Raw genomic sequence first — 22,445 nt, 5'->3', positions numbered from 1 at the left:
ATCCCTACTTGAAATACACTATTTCCAGTAAATTAAGAATAATTCATAATAATGCTTTTCATATTTATGTAAACAATGTAATATATTTTTTCACATCCGAATTAATATTTCAATATTCCTTGAAGACAAAAAATTCTGGAAAAAGGTATTTCAAATACCAAAAAAATTTAAAATTATGGTGCTTTAAAAACTTAATTCACAAAAGGGGTAAAAATATATAACCATGTTACTCATGCTCTTGACTTACTCCAAAAATATAAACATTGATGCAGTCTCAAAATTAACTAAAAGCTTCTTGTAAGCATGCTTAACACAAAAAAAAAATAAATCTCCTTCTGACATATACAAGCATATGCTTAATCCATAAATTCTGGCTCTTACTCAGAGCTCTTGCCTGTATAGTCCAAACCTCAGCACTTCATCAGGCTCCTTGTTTCAAACTTCTCCATCGTATTTATCACACCCAAGCTAGAGATGCACAGAATGTGACTCAACACTGTATGTATGTGAGATCCTTCATGTACCCCATTGCTGCCATTCAGTACTTTGCAATTCGGAGAAAACTTCTTGAGAGACAGAAAAGTAAATATTGCTCAGACAAAACTAACTTTACATTTTCAAGTAACCACTACAAATTTGAAAATTAACATTCAAAGAAAAATTTTAAAGGTGAACAAAAACATTTCATTCTCCTACACAACCATCTTAAATACAGCTGACTATATTGGTTCAAAAATCAGCTAATAAAGGTCTTCACTGATTTTCAGCTGGCATGCAAATTTCTGAGTAATGGCAACAGTAAACAGAAGTAATGGCAAAGCTGTAAAACCTTATAATAAGACACAAATGGCTTCTAAAAGTGTGGAATTTTTCATTAAAACAATTTGCTTATTCCTTATTAGCATGCATTATCACTGTATTTTTAATGTGATATGACTTCCTAAGCCATGCTGGCTGATTGCACTGCTAATTAAACAAGTTCAATTTATCCAATTATATCAAAGTTGAAATATTTATAAAGTTGTATCCGAGCTAAAATAGCATCTAAAGGGCATGCTCATTAGTCTTCAATTACAGGAAAAATAATAAAAGTACTAAAAGCAACGTGCATAGACCTAGACAGTCCATACTGGGTTATCCCATCAAAGTTTCAAAGACATTTAAACTATTCTTTGTCAAATGTGGTGAAAAAGAAAAAAGAAAATTAAAAAGAAAAAAAAAAGGAAAAATAAATTCTGTATAGTTAGTTACATGTAGGGGAAACACCTAGGCACTCTCAGTTTTCTTCCAGCATATCACCTGTACAGCTCTCTGCTCTTCTGCCCACCTAAAAATGTATGCTAATATTTATATGAACTCCAAGTATTAGACTGAATTTATTGAACAGTCCAAAATACAAGGGTCCATGTGCTATCAGTGACAAAAATATTTGTGCAATTCCACATTCATACTAGTTTTCACTCTGTCAGGAAAGAAACACAGTGTTGTACAAGTGGGAGTTAATATTCCAAAGCATGACTGTTTTTCACTATATTACGTATCTCTTCCTGAGCTTAAAGAGATATATCTTGTGTAGAGGCACACAGAACTGTGCCTAAATCTTTCCCCTTTGTGCTGTTAGTACTTGATTTCTAAAACATGCAAAAATTTTCCTTGTTCTGTGACAAACACATATGGATTAAACCCAGGACAACACAAAGCCAAGTTTTCATATGTTATGTTTTGAATGAAGAGCCGGAGTGACAAATTTTGCTACATAAACACTGATTTTTCTCTTCCAGTATGTCCATGGTGCCCTAAGATGTTACCTTTTTTTTTGCTGTTGTTGTCACATTGCTATGATGTGGAGCACCTACCTCTGACACTTAGTCATATTATGCTTGAATTTGTTTTCAATGAAATATCTACACAGCAATTAGCTCACATTTATAATATTTCACTGTGAGCTTGCTGGAATAACAAATATTTAAAAAAAAAAAAAAACAAAAAAACAAAAAAACAAAAAAACCCAAACACCAGAATGTGAAACTTGGAAGATGATTCTTTAACATTACAGACATTTTACCTCGCTGGAATCTGACAAATTACTAGCACTGAAGCTTCTCTTTTTCTCCAGGCCAGCATGACTAGTTTATAGCACTATAGCACTGCTGGTCTGAATTTCTGTTATGGTGTCTGAAACCTAAATTTCACAGTATTTCAGCTTCTTTCTAGGTGCAAATGTGACCTGCATGAACACTGTGTAAGAATATATTTTTAGAAGCTAAGCACTTTTTTCTATTTGATTACTAAATTTAATTATATGTTTTAAAAATTTTAATTAGAATAATTACTTTCTTTCTAGTAATTTTCACTTCATTTGCAGTTCTGTAGCTAATTGCTACAGAATGCTTTCACTGGGCCAAGATCTGAGCCAGTTCTCATTCGCCATTTTCTTGTTTCCATCTCAGCTTCTTTAACCCCACTCTTATCATAGATTGTTACGATAAACTCTTAAAATCTGTCACCTAGGTTGACGTTATTTTGCTTCATGTCATCTTTAACCATTCTCTCTCCCTACTAAAAGCTGCTTTTCCATTATTTTAGAAATAAATGCCTAAACAGTAGCCTCCCAACATCATAAAAATCCTTTACTCCCACCTATCTCTAGAATTATTACCATCCTTACCTTCTACTCCACTGAAACCACATTCTCTAATGAGTTTCCACTTGGTAGATCTGAGGCAATTGTGTCTCTTGATCTCCTTCTTGCAACTGACACAACTCATCACTAATCTCTACACTATCTTCTCAAGTGCCCTAATGTTCAAACAACTACAAAACCTAAGAACATTATTAATTGTCTCAACACTCCAGACCCTTCTCTCTCTTGGTTTCTTTACAGAACTGGCTTCTGCCCCACAAGGCTAACTATGCCAGTTCCTGTGTGCAGCTCCTATGCATTTCTGCCTGCATATAATGTGGATACATTTTTCTGGAAAAGAATTGCTATGTGCAAAATTATTTGGATTATTTTAGTTGTAATTCTAGTTACAACATTTTTAATACTATCTGCAGAAGATTAACTTCTAATGGTTAAACCTCTCAGAGAAAGACTTCACGTAAATATGTATGTCTCTAATGCAAACTAAAGTTTAAGAAACCTGAATTTTTAACTATAATCTCCGCTTCACTTTCAGAAGTGTGACTTTTCTAGTTTTCCTTGGCTGTCCTGTTTGATGGCTAACACACAAATTTATATTCGGAATTTTTTATCCATACACTGCTGCTGTGACATGAGAGTTCTTCAACAGACACTGACACTTCTTTCACTTACCTGTTTGTCCTATTCTTTTATTGATTTGTCCTTACAGTCTAGATGCTTTCTATTCTAGAAAAAACATAAAACCATTTAAAAAAAACACACATAGAATCACAGTATGAGTCTATGTTTGAGGGTTGGAAGGGACCTTAGAGATCATCTAGTTCAGACCGTCCTGCCATGGGAAAATAAATCTACTTTTCTCAAAGCCCTTTCTAAGCTGGCCTGAACAATCCAGGGATGGGGTATCCACAACATCTCTGAGCAACCTGTGCTAGCAAATCATCACCTATATAGTAAAGAATTTCTTCCTGATATATAACTACATCTATTCATGGTCTGTTTAAAACCATTCTCCTTTATCCTATCACCATATGCACCTGCAGAAAGGCTCTGTCCAGCTGTCTTGTGGGTCCCCTTTCTCCTCTATCACTTGGAAAATGAAGTTTTCCAGGAAAATGAACACATTCGAGGAACCCTCTGGAATGCTTATGCCCTGCTGTGTTGTCCCTCCAACAGGTACCAGGGGACAGCTGAAGTCCCCCATGAAAACCAGGGCTTGTCAAAATGAGGCTGCTCCTATCTATCTCCAGAAGGCCTCATCCCCTTGTTTCTCCTGGGGGAGTGGCCTGCAGCAGACGCCACTTTAATGTCACCTGTCCCCGTCTCCCTTTAATCCTGACCTTTAAGCTCTTGGTCAGCGTCTCATCCATTCTGAGGTGGACCTCCATTTTAAGGAATTACATAGATGAAACCTTTGGAAAATAATTTCCAGTCCATAAAGTTGCATTTTTTTGTTTGTATTGAAGTATTAAAGTTTATGTATCTTTCCATGCAAATTCAATACATAATTTTATATTAAATGGACACAGTGTTCTGGAAGTGAAAAATGGAATCAAATTCAATTCTTGCTAGTATAAACGTATCATCTTAGTCTAAGAAACACTGAATTGCTCAGGATTTCAAAATATTAAAGTTTCTGTGAAGCATTTTGTTAGTTTAGCTATTGCCTTCTTTCTCTACAGCTTTAGCAGCTATTTATTTTGAATGCAGTAGATAAAGAGGAGATCAGTTATGTATAATTTGATATAATTTGGAATTTTCAGTACATCAGCCTATTTGAAAATCTGGATTAAATAAAGTTAGTCACCCTTATGATATTTCTCTGCCTCTTTTTTTTGAATACCACATCCTATCAATATAAAGGTTCCTGATAAAATTTCAGGCCTTACTGGCAAAACCCATCCATGTCTGATTTTCCAGCTTCTGCCAATCTCATTTCCTTGTTTTATTATTGTTTGCCTTTTTTAAGCATTTAAACAATAAACAACAAGTTTCTACTATTTCTGTAAAGACCCAAAGTATACTCCAGGATCAATCAAGTAAGATAAATTTTATCTTTATCACTGTCTATTGGTCAGTTTCATTGAAAAAAAAATTTCATTACAGGGTTTTTGTTGTTTGTGGGGTTTTTTTAAAGGGGAGAGAATGGGGCAGAAGAAGGGCTGGCCACGGTTTGTAGGTCCCCTTTTTTTTTTTTTTCATTTACCAACAACTTTGTTTTATTTGCCAGTGCACCTCAGCCAGAAGTTCACTGTAACAGTACAACTCAGATTTGGTCTGTAGAAGGTTTTAAATTTTTCCACTTTGAACAGGGTGATTTTGGCTGGGTCTTGTTTGGGCAAGAGACACAAATCTTAATTTTGAGATGTCCCTTTTGACAAAATCTACTTGTATTAGAAAAACAAATCAGTTCTGGTGGAGCACCTAGAAGAAGCTCCTTCTTCCAGCTGCAAAAGTAAAGACCTGCACACTGTAAAACAACTTATTTCAGAGAGATTACATTACTTTATTACTAAAGGTGGCAGGCAATGATTTAACCTTATTATTTTTGTCTACATTTCAACTGACAGTTAAGTCTTACAGCAGATTGCTTAGTAACAAGGCAGATAAAAATGGAAGGGCATAGTGGATTAGCCCAATTTAAGAAGTAAGACTGACATACTTTGAATCAGGCTTGTGAACAATACTTTCATTTACTATTACAAAATAGATATTTTGTAATAGCAGTTCTGTTTCTAGCAGTATCTTCTGAAGTAGGAAAGAACATTCAACAGCTGAGGCATGTGAACTGAAAGCTGACAATACACTAATTAATAAATTTAAATCAATTTAGCTTATATAAAATCACAATCCTTAAAATAACAACAAAGATTAAAATAAAAATGCCAATACTTATTTTTTTTGTTTCTTCCCAACAAGCTGTCTTACACCAAACACACTGCTAAGAGATACAGATTGTTAAGTTAAAGTTTTAAAAATACCTGAAATGAAAAAAGATAGCAATGATTTTTAAAAGAAAAATGTTGAATATGGGATGCCCAGAGAATAAAAATCTATTTCAGATTCATGCAAAAGGATAAACAAAACTTGAATAGAGTATTAAACTCACCCCTTCACACAGTGCAATTTTATCCCACAACTCTCTTTCAAGCCTCCTCACAGAAAGGAACTGTAATTTGGGAGACTGAAGAAAGTATTTGAATATTAAATATCTAAGTCCACATACCTGTCTATCTGCATACCCTGTCAAGAACCTGTGTCCTCTTTTCTATATACTTTTCTATACAGTTTGCATCTTAGTCTGAGAAGCTAGTTTCGACCCATTACTTTTGCAAAATGTAATTTCTATTGCTGTTTATACATACAGGGTTGTCATCAATAACATGAAGCTTTCATAGGTAGGAGAAGATAAATTTCATAAAAAATTCACTATCAATATGAAGCCATCTTGAGTAAATTGTTGCTAACAATAGAACTTTCGAAGTGATGCTGGAACAAAATCATGGAGCAATGGGCATAATACAAAGATTAATTTTTTTCTGTGGTGCTTTTAAAATACTGTTCATGGATGTTATTGAAGGTTGCATTTTGTTTAAGTGGGACTAACTGTCTACCACATTCAACTTAAAGAGAGAAAACTTCAGCCTATTACACCAAATACCAGAGCTGTAATAAAAATATGCAAAATCAACTAAAAAAAAAAAAATTCACCTCCCTATGACCGTATTTTTTTTTTTTTTTGCTCTTGGCCATTTTTCTGAAATTCCAGTTACAATATAGTGCAATACTGGAAAATTGTTCCAACAGAAGCATCCAAGCCTGAGCATCACCATCTCATCCCCAGTTACAGCAGCTTTACAGCATGTGCTGCACAGGAGTGAGCTGCTTCCCCAGGTGAAAGAATGGCAGCAGCTGGGTTGCTGGCCCAAAACACCCCATCTGAGCTGCACTTCATGTCCTTTTATTTCCCTATTAATCCCAGGAAAGATGAAGCTACAAACAGCCTGTGTTTTTCATGGAGAATGTCAAGTATATAGGGATACCAAAGCCTTATGCTACTCAAGCACTGCTGGAAAATTCCTAGTGCAAAAATAGATACTGCACTGTCAAGTGCCAAAGTTAAGAGAAATGCAGAAGGTAAAAACAGACCAACTGTACAACACATACAGTATTATTTAAAGGCTATTAAGTAAAAGTTGTACCACCACCCTGCCAAGGAAATGGCAGGATCTTTTTATACTGAGTATCTTCTCACACAGTGATTAATGTTCACTTTGATTACTCAATATTTCAGCATGTAATATTTTTGTTTAAACATTCTTGTAATGCTAGTAACAAATATCTTACACCTGCTACTGTTCTTTTACACTGACTTCATGAGATTAATTGTGAGTTGAGAAAACAGTAAACCTGACCTGGACCGCAAAAATGAGCGGAAAACAAAATATCCTTACCTGACTCTGGAAAAGCTCAATTTAGGGGATAACCTTTTTTTCTAGATAGTCCACCTACTACATAATCTTTTTTTGTTTGTTTGCTTTCCAAAGCAAAACACGTGTATGACATAGCTACAGTTACATAACTTAATACAAGCATTTCATGGGCTTGTCCTGAAAAGCAAGGATACACTCCCAATACAGCGTCCATCTGACAAATGTCAACTGCCTGGCTGTGTTCTACAACACTACTGCTATTTAATGACTTATTTTCAGAAAACGTATTATACAATTTTCCAGAATCATTGATGAATGCTTTCTAAATAAAAGAAAATTGCTGTATAAACTCCTACTGGAGCTTGATGACAAAGGAAACAAACTTTTCCTGGAATACAGGAACACAAATATTTTTCTTTTGTCAATTTTTAAAAACACTGCTCTTGAAATAACCTGGCAAGGACCTCTGTTTTGATGCAACTGGTACCACAGAATATGAAATCCTCCAATCATTGAAAACAAAGAAAGATAAATATTTATAGGCTAATATAGATATTCTGTGGCAATAAAATTTTTTAGAATTTTTCTTCCGTAAGCTGAGATTTGAAATCTGCCATTACAAGGTAGTGGAAGACAAAAGTACAACACTGCAAAATATGTCTGATGATGTGTTACTTCTGCACTGTTTGCATGCAAGGGGTAGTGAGGCTGGATAATGTATTGCCGCACTGACTGCAGCACTGACCATGCACTGGAATGGAAGCACAGTGTGTCTATTTAATCCACTCATTTCTCATCGCTCCCTCTGAGAAGCACAGCTGCACCTTTAACACATGACACATTTAAAAATATCTGCATCTAATCAGTATTTATAGACTTTTGTACACCTACTCCAGACCAGACCATGAGAGGCCAGAAAGGTCACCTCTACCTATAGAACTATTCAGATTACAGCCATCCTATATGGTAAAATAGGAAATAAGCAGTGAGGTTAAACTGAGGTGATTTTTGTATTACATTAGGAAGAACACAGGGAGAGATTGTAATGAATGAAATATACAGTATTTAAAAAATAAAAAGGATGCTCATCCAGTATTAACTATATTAACTTATCTACCCCATCTATTTAAATTGCAAATTTGTAGAGACTACCATCTGTATTGCATCTATGTGCAGCCTGGACTTGAGACTTAAAGACTGCCTGAACCTTTGAATGGCAAGGCAAAGTAAATACTAAATGACAGCATCACCTAATGTGTCGTAAGATGTCAGCACACTTCTAGCTCAGAAAAAAACATAGGCAGGAGATTACAGTTAATGAAAATACGAATACTTTTCAAATTCTTAAATTAAAGTCATAGTGTTAATGAAAAGAAGTATTTTTTAGCTACGCCAAAGAGTCCAGAATTCATTTGTAGGGCCTCAAATGCTACACACACCTCATATAAGCATTAGAAACTTTTTAATTGCTTTCTTTAAAGGAAGACTAGGATTCTAGACCAAATCCCTATAACTAAATATTCAAGTTTGTAGGAAAAACATTTTCTAATGTAAGAATTAGGATAAACACCTAACAATTGTCAGGGTTTAGGAAGAGCTAGTTATATCTGTTGGTTTTATTTTCTCAAGAATTACATATCCTTGGAGAGGACACTTGGGTGTTCAATCCAACACAGTCCCTCCTGGAAACTAATTCTTTTTTATAAACTTCATATGTGACTACAGATACATAAACTTCAGATGTGATTAGTTTGTGATTACAGTAGAAAACAAACAAAAAATTCAACAAATGGAAACTCTAAAAATCTTTAAGTATTAGGAAATATCCTAAACGTATTTTGTTTAAAATATGATATGGCATTTTTTCTTCATAAGTAACAAACACAGAGCTTTTTCATCTCCATCAATTTAATCTATTATTATACTTCTCTTGAAGCACTGGATATTATCCACTAATGAAACAATTTGTTAGTGTAAGGACACAGTGTCAGTAAGACAGAATACAGCAGCTCCTTTCACACTACTGAATTGCATGTTGTTTCTGAGAAAGATGGGTTCATCAAGAGCCCACAATTTTTTCTATTAGAGAGGACTCAGTTGTTAATATTGGCTGAGCATTATTCTGCTGAAATTTTTAAGGAAGGATGCTAAACAAATTATTTTGTTTTCAGCATTATGAAGTCCCTCCATCTCACAATTTCACCTCTGCACTGTACTACAGGAGCAGCAGAAAACATTTCATCCAAACACTGACTGAACTGACAGTAGCATTTTAAAATTACTATTTTATCTCCAAATAAGTATGAAAGAAAAGACAGGAGGGTAAAGGGCTAGAGAAGGAAGATTTGATTATGATCTTAAAACTCATAATAAGATGTTGCAAGGAAAGATATGCAGAATTACTTACACTATTACATTTTTTTTCTGGGTATGTTACGTGTATATCTAAGTGCCTGGAATTTGAAGCCCACCTTCAATGTTCAACTAGAAAATCTGACTTAATATGCCTATTCTACCCCCAGCTGGAGACACCCAACACTTTTTTGCTTCCTCAAAACCCTGCCATGGTGTCTGTCACATTGTGGAGCACTTAGTGTGTTCCATTACATTGTGGAGCACTCTTACACTCTGCTGCTCCAGGTATTACTGGTTTATGTTGCTTAGGATTTGCTACCATTTCACCTTTACATCATACAATATACTAGAATCGTTGTAGGTTGCATTCCGTAATACATTATTTTAGCCAAAGCAAGTAAGTATTAGTTTGTGTTATAATACAGTATTTTATTTTCCAAAAGCTGGAATTGACTGGAACAATGAAAGATTAATTTAGTTCTTTATTCAATTCTTACCTGAGAAGAATATGTGTGACCATCTGATCCACAAACAGGATTGGTATAAACTACTGGACACTGCTTGCAGTTTGATGAAATGGGACCACCCCTCCACTGCTTATGGCCTAAACCAGCCTCTTTCATACTGTAAGTAAACAAAAAGTATGTAATTCTGATAAGCAGTAGTAAAAATAGAACATATTCAGGGTATTTTAATGAGCCTTTACAAACAGTAAGCCATACATAATTTGAACCATAAAGTTTTCTCCTACGTAAAGAACTGCCAATGTCTTTGGTATAAACTTCTTCACCTTTGTACTTTACTCACTGTAGTGATACTTGATGCCTGCATATTATTTCACTTTCTAAGACATATGAGTAGAAAGAGATAATTAAGATGATGCTTTGGTGACTGTTACACTTATCAGTGAAAGACGCTGGAATTATGTGGCAGTTACTCTTCTTTTTGTTATTAAACAGTATGAATAGAACTGTTGTATCAACACTGGTATCTAACGAGGCAACCTTTAAGTTTTAGAGAACTATATAATAAAGACTTCTCTAGAAACAGGTGTCCTTCAGAGTATTGTTTGCCCCACTTTGAACACTGCCTTTCACTGTTTACATTGCAAAATTCAGTCAACACTCAATATAAAGTTCAAAGGGAAAAAAAAGGTAATCCACTGGAGCACAGATTCAATCTACACAAGCATACATGTGTATCCTCATATAAACAGTTATATGGAGCTAGATGGATCATTTCAACTTAGGAGAAAGTTATGCTGGGTCAGACAAAAAGTCTAAAATAAGTTACTGATGCTTCTTCCCATTACTTTTGTAGCTTGTAGTTTGAGGCATATGGACATCTTCAGACAGACATGCTTTTTCTCTGTAGCTTTGAATTAATTTGTATTCATTCATTTTTCCTTTTTTTTCTTTTTTACTATGAAAGGATTTATCAACCACTGTATCCTGAAACAGCTCCTTTATGACCTAAAAATATATGAAGAAGTAACTTCTTGCCTATAAATAAAAAAAAATAAACAATAATGCGTGATTTTTATACTGTGTTTTCTTCTTGGGATTTTAATGAGTAACCTAAAATTGATTACACTTAGAATACAGCAGTGACTTATGAGGACACACGCAAATGTTCAAACTTATAAAACCTCAAATCAAAGATTCTTTAATGGAGCAGAACTCTTTCATATTGGTTCACCTACAGATAATCAAGAACTATTTTGCTAGTAATGAATCACTGTTTGAGAAGAACTTGTCTGAAGTAATAAAAAGAAACACAAGAAAATAAACTCCTCATCCTCTGGTTTTATAATGAGTGGAGTAAAAGGCTAAAAAGCACACACCTAACAGTAAAATGGTGATGACAAAAATGAAAGCCCATTTCCAAGCTGGGAATGTTTATATGCTGTGAATAATTTTGGCTGTAAATGTGGTCTTTTAGAAGAAGAAAAAAAAAAATCACAGGAATCATAGAAGTTTACATTCAGGTTATGCTGTGTGATGAAATTTTGAACTGCACAGATTTTTTTACAATGTAAACAGGAACCTGAGATGCTGTACACAGACACTGTCAGTTACTATTGAAAAAGCCAGAAATAGCTTCAGTTACATGTAGCATAATGAGTATTAGAATATCAATACAGGAAGTTTTTATGTCCACCAGGAAGTATTAAAAAGGAAACAATTCAAACATACCACCTTAATTAACAATAAATAACAATCCTTTTTGATGAGTTGCATAACTTGAAGACTAAGTAGAAATCATCTCATTTCTATTATAGTAAAAAAACCCCCTGAACTGTATCTTTGCTCATGTACAATATATAGTAATAATCAGACTACTGCTGCTCTTTTCACTTGACTGAGAGTTTTCCAATCATTCACATGAGTTCCAGCATCATTAGATTATATAGATGGATGCATCTTTCTCTAACTTCTTGTTACTTTTATAGCTCACAATTATCCCAAACTGCCTCAGTAGCCTGAGGCTACTGACAGGACCAGCATCCCACATACCAACATAATTCAATTTCTGTTTATCAGAGATACAGTAACTTTAAAATGCTGTACAGATCAATTGCAAAAGTTCCAGACATCAACAGAGAGAAGCTCACTGACATCAGCAAAAACCAGAAACTGGAAGCAGAATTTGTGAGACACACAGGGAGAGCTGGTGTAGATGCCTAAAATATATCAAAGAAAGGACTAGGGGTGCTTAGTGTTTTAGTATATGTGCACCCTTGTGCATGCCCTTGATGAAGACAAGAGAAGAAAAAGGAAAAAAAAAAACATTTTAGATAAAGAGAAGTAAAATCACCTGAAGGAAAAGAAAATGAGGTGTCTCAGAAAGGATCGCAAGGACAGAAACTAGAACAAGCTCAGAACATAGAAATTGCAGTTCTGTGATAAGTAGAGAGGTATGAAGAAAACAGAAAATATTTGATGTAGTCATATAAATTACCTTCCTCAACTAACCTCTGCTTTGTTAGGCTTTTAAATCCAAACTGTCCCAGGGTACTCATTTAAGGTGAACTGCGTCAAATTTCCTCTTTTACACACAACTCCTCTGAGGCCTTCAGCAGATCACTGTTACCGAAACTGGCTTCTACGTAACTAAAAATACTTTTGCAAAAAACAGATAGATTTGTATTTTTCCAAAATTGTAATGAAAGGTACAATGATAAAGAAATTATTAAAAAATGATACTTGGAAGGTATCAATCCAGAGTTACCTGGTCATGGATATGGTTTGTATGGATATCTATTCAGAAGCTTTAGCACAATGATGCTGAAAGTGGACTGTATTATCAAAGCTGCTGAACAGCTACTTTTGACTGTCAGTCACTGACAGGCAAATATGAACAGTCAATTAAAAATATTTTTAATCCTAGTTACGGTAGATACGTGCATTTCATTAAATACCTGAATAATGCATTTTACTTATATACTCAACTATTTCCTTTCACCATTATTTAACTGCATCAGATTTGTTTTTGTTGACTGTTTCTTTGCAACCAGGTGTGGGAGTTATGTTTTCTACAGCTAGGCAATGATCACATATGAAAACTATTGACATGGAAATAACTGAGAAACTACTGTGATGATAAAAATTATCTTGAGTTATGATCATTGATGTCTGCCAACAATATCCTGAAATATGCACAAAACTTAACGGTAACATGTTACAGTTATTTATATATATATATTACATATATATAATATATGGTTATTACGTAAGTTATTACTTATGTGAGCTGTGCAGATAAAACAATATATATTTACATTTTTAAATGTTTAAACAAGAAAAAACAGCAAACAAGGCAGTTATTTAGCTTTAATAAATCATTTATTTCTTCCTTGTATTTATTATAATTCAATATGAAAGAAGAAAACCCAGACCACTGCAACTTGCAGCGAATAAAATTCTGCGATTCTACTGCAATCACTCTAAGTGTTCTTGTACTTGTTAATATGTTGTCACATTAAATATATGATGTCATGTGAAAGTCAACCTCTTCCACCAAAAATTTCCTGAAAAGGCTTTGGTACCTGTCTTGTAATAAAATAACTATTACTGAATGCAAGCTCCGCCTTACCTGACATCGTTGACACCTAAAAGGTAAAATTAAATATATGGCCTTAATTTACCAGCAATACTTCTGATTGCATTAATTTGCATACCCCAAACTGTGCATGCCTGCCTAGAAACATAATTAGCCAATCTGCCCAATTACTCTAGCCTATGTACCTGTTTGCATACATAAACTTACCTTCCTGTATACACGGTGATTGTGCCTGCAAATACTTTGAGAATACTTAATGTAACCCATTTAGAATTTAGCTTTGAGCAACTCTTTGGCAACATGACTTATTTAATGGTAGCTATAAAATGCATGAGTACCCAATTCAATTGAAAAATGGTATTTTATAGCTAGATTTGATAACCTTCAAACGCATTTTTTCAAATACAAACTGGTAGAAAAAAGTCTGAGTTACTAAAAAATAATCTTTGAAAGAACTCTTGTAACTCTTCTCTGATAACTACATTAGCATCTTTAGGAGATTTTAGAGTTATTCCAATTTAGAGAGTCTGCCTGATATGTTTTGCCATGGCCTTTGGGGGACACAATCAGGCTGTGTCAGATTAACATAATCAGAAAAACCTCTTGTATCATAAAATCTAAATTTCTTTCATTAGAGTTGCCTGAATTTCCTTCAAAGCTGCCTTTCCATGCAGAAGCCTCTTGGAAGAAAACTATAGTTGTCAATACACTAATAAAATGTTTCTTTCAAATGTCAAAAACCTCCCAATTCATTTCTGCCAGTCTTTTTGAGTATGTCTATACTATTTTCACTTGTTTCATTACTTTCCACTATGCCTAACAAATGGAATAAAAATCCACGTGAAGAAACTAATAAGAACAACTGAATAAAAATAAGATAAATAAAAAAAAATTAGTAAAATTACTGTGGGAATAAAAATAAAATACATTTTAGCAACTTTAACATTGTTGGTAAGACATTTGTACTTATTGACAACCAATCTCAGTGTTTAGCAAGTGTGAGATTACACAAATTCAGCTATTTTTTTTCCAACAACATCTGTGCCTGAGACATTAGTTTAGAAAATTATGTATGATCTACTGTTTTTGTAAGGATCACTAAGCATATACATACTCAGAATGGCTTCAGAATTTAGAAGAATATTTATTTCTGAGCACGTTAAAAGAATGCTATTTACTTGTCTGCACCAGTGAACAGAAATAAGTAGATAGCATAGAGATATAAATTCTTGCTTACTCCTTCCACCTACCTGTACTATTAAATAGAAAAGTTTACACTTTAAGATAGTTTCTTTATTCTGTATGTCTATATATTAAACTACAATCTTAACCTTATGAATGAAAAAAGTTTTAAGTAATGCTGTCAAAATTTCCTGGAATAGTATCTGGTATATTTAGATTGAGTGAGTTAGCAAGTGTACCATTTTAATATGACAAAAAAACAAAGACTGCACCACAACACAGAAGTCATAGGATCATAGAACATTTTAGGTTTGAAGGAACCTTAAAGATCATTTCATTCCATTACCCCTGCCACGGGCAGAGACACCTTCCTCTAGACCAGGCCCTCCTCTGAATTCGCTCCATCCTGTCCACATCCTTATTATGTTGGAGGCCCCACAGCTGGATGCAGCACTCCATGTGGGATCTAAGGAGAATGGAGTGCAGGGGGAGAATCACCTCCCTTGGCTGCTGGCCACGCTGCTTTGGATGCAGCCCAGGATACTTCTGAGGAAACTACTAAATTGTGAGGAAGAACTATCAGAAATTATGTAGTGTGAAGCCACGCAATGCAAGAAAGCTAAAACTGCAGACAGAACAAAGCTTGTTGAACAAGGTCAGTCAGAGCGGAGGGAAAACAAGCCACAAGTATGAAAAGTTATAAAATCATAGAACCAAAAACAGAGACAGAAGTTTAAACAACACTGAGGATCAGTTCATTTCAACGAGCCATGGAAGTCAACACATGTTATACTTGGAACTGTCTGGCCAGCAAAGACCCACTGAGTACCTGGCAAGATGCAGATCAACTGCAAGGTGGAGAGCATTGTCAGTATAGTCTAACAGCAAATTAGTTCTAGCTAAATATTGTGTTCACTTAGCAATAAGTATTTTTTACTTTTAGATAGCATGTATTCTGCTTACAGAGCCTTTATGCCCTGTAAAAACTGCTTGAATGAAGTGGTCCAGAGAGCAAAGATTACAATGATAGTTTCACAAGTTAACCATACACTGGAAGGAAACCTTGGATGAAGCAGGTGTTTACACATAGCAGAATGATCCACCTATTACATGATGTCTAACTTGGCTCTTCAGCATAGCTATTTTGGTCTCCAACATAGGAGTTGGAGAACAGTAAAGTTACAGAAAAAGGTCTTTCAATTACTTTGAAACTATATGAAAATGTACTGTAATTTAAATTATAAAGATGCTTCCCCTTTACTAAATATTGTTTTCACATATTAGAGATCATAAAAAAATTATCATTGAATCTGTAATTTTTAAGCTTATCAACTCCCCTACTGCTTTTCCTAATTCAAGTTGTTAGAGGACTTCTTCCACTTCATGTAAGAACTAACCTAAACATGACTTCTTTCCTTTCAGTGGATATATGCATTTTTACTCACTGACCAGACGGTAAGAAACGAAGAATCTCCTAACTTACAGTTACTTAAGTGTTACTAAAATTAGAAAAAAAAGGCTCTATTATTTTAATCTATAAAATCTTAAACATTCCATGAAATATCTCACTAATAATCAAGAGTTAAATTTTTCACAACAGAAACTAATAGTAATAAAGTTGTGAAGATTTGAATAGCTTCAGTGACTACATGGGATGCTCAAAATTTTAAGTCATTCCAGGACTGAAGCCTCAAAGAATTTAGTACACATTTTACTTGATATAGCATATATGCAGTATTACAAAAGAAACTGAGATTCATACACAAACATACCACACTTTGGTAAAGCAATTATGTATTTTAGGAAGATTTTTAAGAGTGCATATTAACTTATGAACTTAGACTTTACCTTTTGATCACTTGCCAAGATACGCAAATGTCTTTCGTGTTTTTTATGCTAATCTAAGTGCTTGACCCTGTCATAATGCAATGTTTTAATAATTTCTTGGGGATATTACCTTTTCTCAGAACTGTTTTCATTTTATAATGCCGAAAGAATTTCTAAACACTTCACAAACCTATCACTTTCTACTTTGCAAAGATAGAACATTATATAGATTTTGTGTGTGTACTCAGCCTTGAAGAGTTTACCTCTTTGAATATAAATATATTCACTATGTATTAGTTCTGTTGGAAAAAGACATCAATTTGTGCTCCAAAGAAAAGCAGAGATTTTTCAATGTTTTCCAAAACAGATAACACAGAAGCAAAAGTAACCTCTTTTTTCTTTAACACATTATTTAATAAAGCAGAAACCCTTTTTTTTGAGACAGAAAATAGTTCTCTTCAGTCAATAGAGACAATTTTAAAAACTACAGCTAATAAGCAGAGCATTGTGTCACATCTTAAATTCTTAGTAGTCTGCTGAACAGGAATCCAAAATTCCCTAATAGTGAGCAGAGTGCAATAATTTCATTTGTTAGCATCAGCATGTTGCGAAACTGCAAGTGAGGGTATTGGTTTAATTTTTCAATGGTGATATGTCTATTATTCATAGAGAATTCAAAGTTATTAATTCAGAATCTGTTTTGCATAATATGATGCCTTTTGTTACCTGCATTTGATAATCCAATTAAGACACAGTTCTCATTAGAGAGCATCTTAATGCTTCTGATTCATAAAAAATGAGCGAATAAAAATAACTTAAACATAAAAAAAATTAAAATAAATGAAACAATCAAATAACTAATAATCACCTCTACAACCCAAAGCAGACAAATAGTAACAATAGTTTGACTAATATTACTATGAGGATGTTTACTCTTCCAACACTCACTACTTTATGTTGAACATAATTACAGATTAATTTTCACTAGAAAATTGCTACTTTTTCTATTGGCTCAAAACACTGGGTGCCACAAAAACGTTCTTTCACCATTATAAGAATAGATTGATATTCCACTCATCAGATTCAGAACTCTGCAGAGTGATTCTCATGCAATCTATCTTTCTCATTGCCTGGCAAGTGCAAGTTGCACCCCTGCTGCCCATGCTCCCACCTCCTTCTTCCCTCATGCAGGATCAGTCACAGTGTCTGCTTAAAAATACAGACAGAAAAGAAGGCAGAAAAACCCATTTACAAGCATCACAGTAATCAATATCGGAAAGAAGGATTTCCATTTACTTCCTTTAATATTATCAACATATGTGTGCTGTGTTAATGACTTAAATTTATGTTTTCTATACTCCATTCTTTAGGTAGGCTTACAGGTAGAAAATATCTGTTATTGATCAATTTCAAAAGAACATGTTTGGGTTTTTTTCTTTCTGAATAGTAAGTACAGAAGGTAACTAAAGAAATATACTTTGAGTCAAAATTGAAAAACTTAAGGAGAGACATAAGGAATCTGTCTCTCCAGATTGTATTTAACTATTCTGAGCTCCTCGTTACACCTGTGAGGAATAATAAGCCACTTTTACAAAGAAAACATTCAAAGCATTCATGTTCAGGGATCTGAGTATCCCTTAATTGCACAAGTTACCCCGGGTTGCTTCAGAGTCCCTTTATGGCACAAAACCTTGTAGCCACCCATTTTAACAAATGTTCTTTGCTCTTTAGCATAGCTGTGGAGGGAGTGATACTTCCCTCCTCCACAACCCCTGCTTTAGCTTTTATTGTATAGTACTTAACTCCATTCATCAGCGTGTCCATCTGGGTGGTTGATGCTGCACCCACCACCTACACCCATTTACATTAAACAACTCTGAACTGTACTCATCTAAATCAATAATTCTGCTAAACAAGAAAACCACATAATAGACATAATAGACCTCTTTATGTATTATCTACTGCCTGGTGCTGAGGAGCAATACAGGGGCACATAGGACAAGGGGTGATGTCTTTACACTGAAAGAAGGTAGGTTTAGATCAGATATAGAAAGAAATTCCTCACTATGAGGGTGGTGAGGCACTGGAACAGGTTGCCCAGAGAAGTTGTGGACACCCCATCCCTGGAAGTTTTCAGGCCCGGGCTGGATGGGGCTTTGAGCAACCTGGTCTAGTGAAAGGTGCTCCTGACCATTACAGGGGTGTTGTATTAGATGACTTTAACGTTCCTTCCAACCCAAACCATATTATGAATAAGGCTTGAAATAGGCCAGCTGTCTTGATAATTTTAGAGCTAGAATTACTTGCCCTTAATTCTACAGCCAAAACAATTTCAAAAGCATAGAGACAACAACATGTCTGCAGTTAAAGATTCTAAGGCATAGCACGCACATGGACAGAAAATTGTGTTATGCATTGGTGCTCAGGATTACAAGTAAAATCTCTATAGTATTTAAATTAAAACTAAAGAAGTATTATCTCAAACTAGTTTTGCTGTTGTGGTTACTCTAGGTCACCTTTGACAAACACTGTGATGTTTTTAGATGATGTTGTTAATCAGGTGTTAAAAGAGCACTTGCAAGCTACAAACAACACTGCTTTACAGTTCATGAGTTTTTAAGAGAATTATCTATATCCGTGAATCAGTACCTCAGGAAACTCCTGTATTCTGGCACTGGTTCATAGCTATGGCATGTCTGTGAAAGAGAGAATTCCTTTAGATCATGTAGACAACTGTCAGCTTACTGTACTGTAATCTTTCAAGTGCTCTTTAGACAGACGGAAGAGCACCTATCAGCACCAATTTTCTCACTCCTGAAGAGGGAGAGCAAGAGGAGAAAAAAAACAAACAAACAAGAGACAGAAAGGCTTTTCAGCTTGGTATTATCTTTTCTGCCAGTATCATATCTTCTGAGTTTATGAATGATGCCTGATAACATCAGAAAGTGGGAAAATAGAGCTGACAAGCTTTTATCATGTAGAGGTCTGCTCAGACAAAACATAGAGCAGCAAGTGTATGGTAAGACGATAAATGAGAGAAAACAGGTTCTCAAACTATAAACCATAGAGGATCATCTGCTGGAATATACTAACTTATTCTATTGATATTCTTTTATATTAAAAGAACATAAATATTAATTATTAATATATTAAATATATTATTAAACCCACACAGATAGACACAGTTATTGCTGTGTTGGAAATAAACCGGACAGTTTAAAACAAAACCCTGCTACTTTCATTGGCATCTATAAATGAAGGTATTTTTAAAACATAAAAGATTATTTGTGCTATTGCTTGAGGCAAGAAAATCAAAGAGATTTAAAGCGTGAGGTATTCTAGTCTGACAATTCACACATATAAATAGATCATGTTACAAATGAAAATTTAATACAAACCAGACATATCCATGATGAAGTATGTGTGCCAGAATATCAATGAAAAACAAATTGTCAATAATACTGCCAAAAGTAGTTTTACTAACTACTGTAATGCTATTTCAAATTATTTAGCCTAGCATGACAGAAGTTCTCTTTTATTATTTATGTTGGCATTATATTTCCCTTTATGTCTGCAAGAAAAAACAAACTCAACTTGATTCCATAAAATAATCCGATAGGCAAAAAAACTGGAAATAACTTCTTCTTCTGCCATTAAAAAGTCGGCAATGTTCCAATTTTAATTCCTTTCCCTTTTATTTTAATGTTCATCAAAATCAACAGTATAGGGTCTTCCTTACTTTTTCTTTCTTCCTTCCTCAGTTACTCTGATGTGGGTCTCATAAAATGGTACCTACAGGATAATACATGATCTATTCTTTTTCCATTCAAGCCGCCATAAAGCATATCTTACTGGACATGACTGCATAAACATTAAGCCATGCTTAGTGAAATCACGAAGTACTGTGATGAAGAAAAGTAATATAGAAAAAGTGAGAAGAATTATTTGAAGAGACAGAAAAAGAGTAAACAAAACCACAACAAAAACGCTAAGAGAGCAAATCTTAGATAAACAAAAACACATTATAAAAGCTAAAACACCAATAATCAATATTTCTGGGATGGTAACACAAAGGGAATTGCAGTTCAGCTTTCAAGGCTCTGTTTGTACTTTGACGTCTTCATTCTGCAGCACACAAAATTTGGAAAATTCTCTGAGTATTTCAAAAATTATTTCCAACTGCTCAGAAAAAGCTGAAAAATCAGACACCTAAGGCTTCACCTTTTCCTCAGTTTAATTACTCCTAGAGGGTCTACATTTTCATATAACTGGGGTCCTTGCTGGTGCCTCAGCTGGCACTGAGTACTGACACTCCGTACTCTGCATACCGTAACACAGTATTGTTCCTGGTTTAGCTGCCTTATTTCATCTTCAAAGTCATGACTGCAAACCAAAAAATTCACCACTCAGCCTCATGGCTGAACACGTTTCCAAGTATTTTGCTTTAGAAGACCAACCACAAATTCAGCTTTGAAGTCCCAAAATCGCAATGCAGTAAGAGTGATAAAAATGCTGTGGTTACATGGAAGAAGGAAAAAATAATATATTGAGAAATGACAAGTGGAAATAGGTATTGTCTGTCCCCACTGAGGGGCACAAAAAAGCATTTCATAATTTGCTTTGGAAAGCATCTGTTTGCACAAAAGAAGGATTGTTTTAAAAATCTTGAGAGGGGACAGTGCTGTTTTTTCCAGTGGCATTTTAACTCTCTACTTCATAATTTTGCTCAACCTTTATTTTTACTGCAGTCTTTATAGGTTCAGGCATATCTAAATAACTGTTATCTTTTGGTGTCTAAATTACTTTGTCAAGACAGCAAACTGTGGTATCTAACTGGACTAGTGTCCAGTCTGCTGATCAAGTATAGAATCTCCTTTTAAGACAGCAGCTGGAAAGCTGGAAAGGAACAGCTGAAAACAACAGCTAGAAGGAACTTAAGAGTAAGGTGACCAGAGGCAAAACTTACAACTCTGTTGTGAAGAACAGGATTGCCACATGCCAGAAAGTTAGCTGTCTTACCTGCATGCTAGCTTAGAGGATTCCTCTAGCTCTTCACACACACATTTCTCAACCTTCCTTTTAACCACAATGTGGACCAAGAGCTCTGTGGCAGGAGTGTCTTTCAGAATTAAACAGGTTCTTAAAATTTCTTTGGAATCTACTGCCTCATGTATTCTTCCCTTTCCTCCATTATGAGAGTAAATTAAACTAACTGAGCCATGATTACAGAAATAAAATCCTGTCATAGTCATTCTTAGTAAGTTAGCTTTAAGTTAAGCACCCATTTTCCAGTGTCTTCCTCCAAATGTCTCTTTAGGTCTTTGATCATATTTTCAATGCTCAGAAGTGTTTCTGTTTCTGGTATGTGTCATTTATTAAGGTGGTCATAGATAACACAGCTATTAAATACATTGTGGGACCTCCCTCAAAACGATTTCTTATCATTTACGGACTATTCTCTTTACCATTCTTTATGAATTTCCATGTTTTGTTTGTTTTTATATCTACTGCACCTGCATAAGTTTTCCAAGTTTTTCATAATGACCCTTTGTGTTTGCTTCTCAGTTGAAGACATAAGCAATTACTGATCCTATCAGAAATTATCTTGTTTTACCATTTGAAGATAGGAGAGGTGAATTAGGGCATGACAGAAGTACTGCAGTGTAGGTAAAAAACCTCCTGCATTTGTGCTTTGAAGTAAATAGTTGTATGATGTCATAAAACTTCTGGATGTCAGTACACTTCTAGAATTTGAAAGAAATTCAGTTTTCTAGACCTCTCAAATCAGTTAAAAAAAAAAAAAAGCTGAAGCTACCCTAGAAGTGTTGGTTCTCTGTGAAAGAACTGTATGGGTAGAAAAGTCAAAAGTACAAAGGTCTCCAGTGTTAACTATAATAATGGATAAGGGAACAGCAAGCCCTCACCTCCTACTTCCTGACATA

The 22,445-nt window shown here is 34.6% G+C and overlaps 1 protein-coding gene across 5 annotated transcripts in view; it reads right to left on the bottom strand.

Annotated features, from left to right (window-relative positions):
* The window catches only part of SPOCK3 (sparc/osteonectin, cwcv and kazal-like domains proteoglycan (testican) 3), a 187,920-nt gene that overhangs the window by 62,364 nt on the left and 103,111 nt on the right, over nt 1-22,445 (bottom strand). For all 5 annotated transcript variants that reach the window (XM_017740642.1, XM_017740643.1, XM_008638585.2 and 2 more), the window contains one exon: nt 9,930-10,056. In XM_017740642.1, the coding sequence (XP_017596131.1) occupies nt 9,930-10,056 (127 nt within the window). The remainder of the gene's footprint in view (nt 1-9,929; nt 10,057-22,445) is intronic.

This window comes from Corvus brachyrhynchos, unplaced genomic scaffold (genome assembly GCF_000691975.1).
Source record: "Corvus brachyrhynchos isolate BGI_N302 unplaced genomic scaffold, ASM69197v1 scaffold178, whole genome shotgun sequence".
NCBI classification, from domain to species: Eukaryota; Metazoa; Chordata; class Aves; order Passeriformes; family Corvidae; genus Corvus; species Corvus brachyrhynchos.
Note: the sequence above shows the minus strand (reverse complement) of the source record. Positions and strands in the feature narration are given on the sequence as shown.